The following is a 5,930-nucleotide window of genomic DNA, read 5'->3' on the forward strand; positions in this document are numbered from 1 at the left end:
AAAAAATCGTTCAGCTGCTCTGAGTGTGGTAAAAGATTTAACCAAAGGGGCAATCTAAATAGACATATGAGGATTCATACAGGAGAGAAACCGTTTAGTTGCACTGAGTGTGGTGAAAGATTTAACCAAAGGGGCCATCTAAATACACATATGAGGATTCATACAGGAGAGAAAGCGTTTAGTTGCTCTGAGTGTGGTGAAAGATTTAACCAAATGGGCAATCTAAATACACATATGAAGATTCATACTGGAGAGAAACCGTTTAGTTGCCCTGAGTGTGGTGAAAGATTTAACCAAAGGGGCCATCTAAATACACATATGAGGATTCATACAGGAGAGAAAGCGTTTAGTTGCTCTGAGTGTGGTGAAAGATTTAACCAAAGGGGCAATCTAAATACACATATGAGGATTCATACAGGAGAGAAACCTTTTAGTTGCTCTGAGTGTGGTGAAAGATTTAACCAAAGGGGCAGTCTAAATACACATATGAGGATTCATACGGGAGAGAAACCGTTTAGTTGCTCTGAGTGTTGTGAAAGATTTAGCCATAGGGGCAGTCTAAATAGACATATGAGGATTCATACAAGAAAGAAAGCGTTTAGTTGATCTGAGTGTGGTGAAAGATTTAAGATTCAGTCCTATTGTACGAGACTCATGTGAGGATTCATAAAGGAGAGCAGTGATTCAGTTGCAACCTTTGCAACAAAAGATTTATTAGGATTTATCAGCAGATATTCATAGTATACATATTCATAGTTCACTGTTTTAAATAAACTACTACAAGGTTTTATGTCCCTAGAAAATATAAATCATTGAATAACATGAAAGATATGTGTTTATATATCTTATTTCTACAGATTTCTACATAATTTATCTATTTCATAATGTCCCTCTTGTAATTTTAAGGTTAAAGTGTGTTCCTTGCCCAGTATGTATGTGTGTTCTTAACAAGTTCATATGATTAAATATGTTTGTTTTTAAACAATGGTTTCTTGGTTCGTGAGATTCAATGACAGTGTGTGTTCTCCTTTATGTATTCAATGTGTTTCCAAGAATAAAAGTCTAATAATAAGATAATGGCGTCGTCGCCCTCCTCTTTGTTTCTGTATGAACGGAGGCTGCACTGGCTACAGTTGAATTGTCTCCTCAAGAGACATATTAATCAGCTTCTCACAGTCAGACATGTTTGTTTACGTTTGACGTGAAGTCGGAACTGGGCAATTCAGACTTTTTTGTTTTTCTGGTCATGATAGATCGGTCAATGTGAACGCGTTCCAGGGGTCTCGTTCTATTTGATTTACGGTTTACAAAAGTTTGAAATAAGTATTTACTTGGTGCTGTCTGGTGTGATTTGTTAGGCACAGCTTCAAGAAGAGTAAAGCTCAGCTCAGTGTTCCTTTTCCAGTGCCTTTGTTGAAACAATTTGTTCCCTTAATTTGTAGTTGCAACTCAAGGAGAATGATAATAAAGATGAAATAACTTATTTTCGAGACATCTATGAAAAGAAACTGAGCAGTGGTGGTGTCTGTTTATCTGAGGATTATGTGTCAGTGGTCACATCAGGTTTGATTGTCTAATTTATTTCAATATTTCTCTTTCTAGGTTAAAAAAACTACATAAATGCTTCTTTTAATATGTTCTCCGAGTCAACGGAAAGCCAATGAGCTGTCCAACTCCACAGCCACATAGTGCTAATTGCCCTTCACCCTTATCTGGTTTACTAATGGGGGGGTGGGGGGGGGGGAGTAATCTACAAATCCATTTGATAATGAATCTGAATAAGAGAAATAAGCACCTGAATGAATTAATGAATTACTTTCCCTTTTTCTTATTTGCTATTCAACCTGCTGAGTCATTTAGCTTCTCCATTCAACCTCTCCATTCCGTGACACTTTGGGCCTTGTGCTGATAAAACAAGGTAAAACAAAGCAAACTAGCCACGAAATCTAATTTCATTTAGTTCTTTAATAATATTGACAGCGTTTTTAATATAACAAGGGACAATACAATGAAAGTCAAAAATGATCAATAACATTTATATGCACAGATTCATTTGTCTCTGATATTTCTTTGAGAAAAAACAAGAGTCATTGAAACTCACTTTTATCGTCTGCTAAAAAGGCACAAGGAGGCTGATTGTAGCACGGCAATAACTTATCAATGATCAAACATGACACAGTCATCCAATGAAACTCTGCATTAGTAATGTTGGGGGAGAGCCAGAGTGCTGACCGTCAAACAATGGGTTATAAATACTTGAGGCCTACAAGGCCCAGCTGAAACCAGTTCAACCAGTTCACTCTTAATTCACACCTTCTCTAGACAGCCTGGAGCCTCGCCTTGGTGGGGGAAGCATCTCCTGAACCCCCACTGTGCCCCCCCTCCAGCAGGCCCTGGTGGGGAGATGTTGCAGCCCGCTCTGCAAAAACCTAAATGAGACTCTGAAACGCCCACTGAGGTCGAATCCCCGCCCACTAAAGTCGGAACCCTGACATTCTCATTGGCTGAGAGCCAACTGAACCCTATGACCACTTCCTGAGGAAGCAGGAAGTCCTCAGGTGGTATAAGGCAAGGGACCTCACAGAAATCTGTCTCTTTTCCACCCTGCTCAAGTCGTATCCAGACCCTCCAGGGGCCTAACTACACGACTCAGTAACTAAGGAGGCGATTAGACGTTTGTTTAATATCATTTTATTTGAAGTCGTTTCATTTTCTTCTTTTATCTCAGTCGAAGTTTTATTTCTGATTGGACTTTTTGCTGTTTTAACTTGAAAGACCGAAACAGGAAGTGCCCCGCTGGACGGACACTTCCACAGACTTTTTCTTTTTCAACGACCCACAAACGGCTTCCACAAAGCCGTTCCCTGCAGAAGCGCGACGTTCATCCCGCTGAGGAGTAAGAGGCAATCCACTCCGTTCCTGTAAAACAGCACGTTCTCCGCTGTTACAGAAGAAGACAAAGTTTCATTCCGTCAAGGCAGCACGAGGAATACGCTCCCTTTTCCGGTCCAGCGGCCGAGCTCCAGAGCTCCGCTCGAGTGACCACGTGATTTCACTGGCCCCCCGGGACATTCCACCGACGCGCACGCACACCGCGAGGGTGGTACAGTAAGAGACTTGATTATCTGGGCAGATACGTAGCGTATTGTTTAATATTTGAGTGTATTTGTTTGTGGGACCTCCGTGTCTCATTGTTTAGCCACGACGATTCGGCTACTTCCGATTTCCGGTTACGGCCTTGTGCAACAGTTTTTAAGCGCCGTGACTAAACGTCTCCGGCTGCACTCGTTCCCGTCTGAACAACCTTACAGAGATTTTACCATCAGACTTCAGCACACAACGCCGTTTGGGTGCTGAGCGGTAAAGTAAATGTAACTTGTTTCTGACGGTGTTTTTAAGAGCTTCGTTCTCTTTCTCTCCTTGCATGCCTTCTCTCTCTCTCTCTCTCTCTCCTTCTAAACCGACCTATACACCCGTTCCGATCTGTATTTAGAATACAGTTCATGTAACATAGTTAAATCTATATTTAAAGGGCCTGAACGCATCTGGCCGCCATTTTGAAGCCGAAACTAAATTAGAACAAAGAACCCTTTGTTCTGCCTCCTCCTTGTGTCTCACACGTGGTCCGGCGGCCATTGGAGATTATGCATCTCTAGACCCGCCCTCAATTCTGGCTCTAAATTCATAACGAACCCGCCATTTTGTTTTGTAGTTTTAAGCCTAACATTGTCGGCCTCCATCTTAGATGTGACGTCACTACGTGACTGCGTCATCGCCACGCCCCCTTCTTTTTCTCTCTCTCTCACACACACACACACACACACACACACACTTTGATAGACACAGACAGATGCACACACACACAGATACACATAGGTGAATACATGTGTTTTCTAAATTGTGATAAGCTGCTGCTGTTGTGATCTTTGAAATATGGGAGTTTGTTAAGATGATGGATCATTAAATAACACTAACTTTATTTCACACACACACACACACATAGACACATACACACAGAGAGACACTTTGACACAGACACACACACACACAGAGACAGACATACCGGTAGACCGCAGGTATACATGTATTTTCTGAATTGTGATAAGTGCTGCTGCTGTGTTTATCTTTGAAATATTGGAGCTTGTTAAAATGATGAATCATTGAATAACATTATAACTTTATTTCCCCTTTTTAATAAATCCTTTTGTAATTAAAGTATCTGTAGTCTGTGATTATTTGTGCATATGTATGTGAATACAGCTGGATTATGATTGCCTGTGCTCGAACTTAGAAGCCTTCACTGTTTATTAAGTAATCGTTAATATTAAAATATTGACATTATTAATTTGACATTTATCATTATGAGACTGATATTTATAGCTTGATATCGTTGGTCCCTGTTACCAGGGTGGTGCCCCTCTACGATAAATAAATAATCTTTTATTATTTTTATAATCATATTTCATGATTATTAATAATTAGCCAACATCAAGTTTACTCCTATTGCACAATAGTAAAGAAAAGACCAATGTTGAGGAAAAGTCAAGAAGAAAATAAACGTTAGCAAGAAGCAAATAAAGCAAATTCTTCGTTTGATAACATGAACAAAAATATCTCAACAAAATAGCAAAAATACCTACAAATCCCTTCAGAGAACACATAATGAATAAGTATCATTAAGAGCTGATTGAGACACATTAAAAACATTGTGAACAGCAGCTCGAGACAGAAAGTTCAATCTGTTACCTACTGCCGGGACAATATGTCAAGTAATGTGAAGTATTTTCTAACAATGCTTCTATAACAAGAGGGATAAATCTTTATACAGCATTTGAATCTTCCTTCAGAACCCTGTTCAGTACAATCTCTCAAATCTATAAGATGAGACAACACACGATGGCTTCAGATAACAATCAAAGATAACAAAGTGCAAATGTCTGTCTATAAGATGAGCGGATTTATATTATAAAAAGTTTTTACAGCATCTACTTTATAACATGTCCGTTTGCAAATGTAGAAATAGATTTTTATCGTAATAATGTGCTTGTATTGAGAAGAATAGAGGAGCTGATACTCAGTGTATGTAATGATCAGTATGGCTTTGTATTATTTACAGTACAATAAGGATTAGTTGGCAGTTGTGTAAAACACTGTGTTGAGTTGTTTTGTTGATAGATTTCTTGTAGTGCACATGCAGAAGAGTTTATCATGGTGCGATAGTCGTTCTTGATAACGTCGCTGAGATGAAACATATCGACAGCAGCTTTCTGAGTGCAAAGGTGATGGAAGGTTGAAGAAACCAAAGAGCTGGAAAAAAAAAAAGAAACCATGAAACACTGTGATAACGTATAGTCAGATAACATGACTTGAACAATGGGATGAATTATGGGAAAGAAATAGAAACGTTGGCTAAAGTTTTTTTTACCAAGTCTTCACAAAAAATACTCACAGACATCTGCTTCCTATTCGGGGCTGAAAGACGAGAGAGAGAGAGAGAGAGAGAGAGAGAGAGAGAGAGAGAGAGAGAGAGAGAGAGAGAGAGAGAGAGAGAGAGAGAGAGAGAGAGAGAGAGAGAGAGAGAGAGAGAGAGAGAGAGAGAGAGAGAGAGAGAGAGAGAGAGAGAGAGAGAGAGAGAGAGAGAGAGAGAGAGAGAGAGAGAGAGAGAGAGAGAGAGACAGACAGACAGACAGACAGACAGACAGACAGACAGACAGACAGACAGACAGACAGACAGACAGACAGACAGACAGACAGACAGACAGACAGACAGACAGACAGACAGACAGACAGACAGACAGACAGACAGACAGACAGACAGACAGACAGACAGACAGACAGAGATTTTTTTTTGATTTTTCAAAAACACTTTATTTACATTTTCTTCATTTTACAAAACCGTTGCTTGTATTATAATTTAAATAAATAAGTGC

At 39.6% G+C, this 5,930-nt stretch overlaps 1 protein-coding gene across 1 annotated transcript in view; it reads left to right on the forward strand.

Annotated features, from left to right (window-relative positions):
• Positions 1-5,930, forward strand: part of LOC132999958 (gastrula zinc finger protein XlCGF57.1-like) — a gene marked incomplete at both ends in the record, with an annotated part of 30,538 nt that continues 24,608 nt past the window's right edge. The window contains one exon of the mRNA XM_061069763.1: positions 1-527. Coding sequence (XP_060925746.1) covers positions 1-527 — 527 coding nt within the window. The remainder of the gene's footprint in view (positions 528-5,930) is intronic.

This window comes from Limanda limanda, chromosome 4 (genome assembly GCF_963576545.1).
Source record: "Limanda limanda chromosome 4, fLimLim1.1, whole genome shotgun sequence".
In the NCBI taxonomy this organism is placed as follows: Eukaryota; Metazoa; Chordata; class Actinopteri; order Pleuronectiformes; family Pleuronectidae; genus Limanda; species Limanda limanda.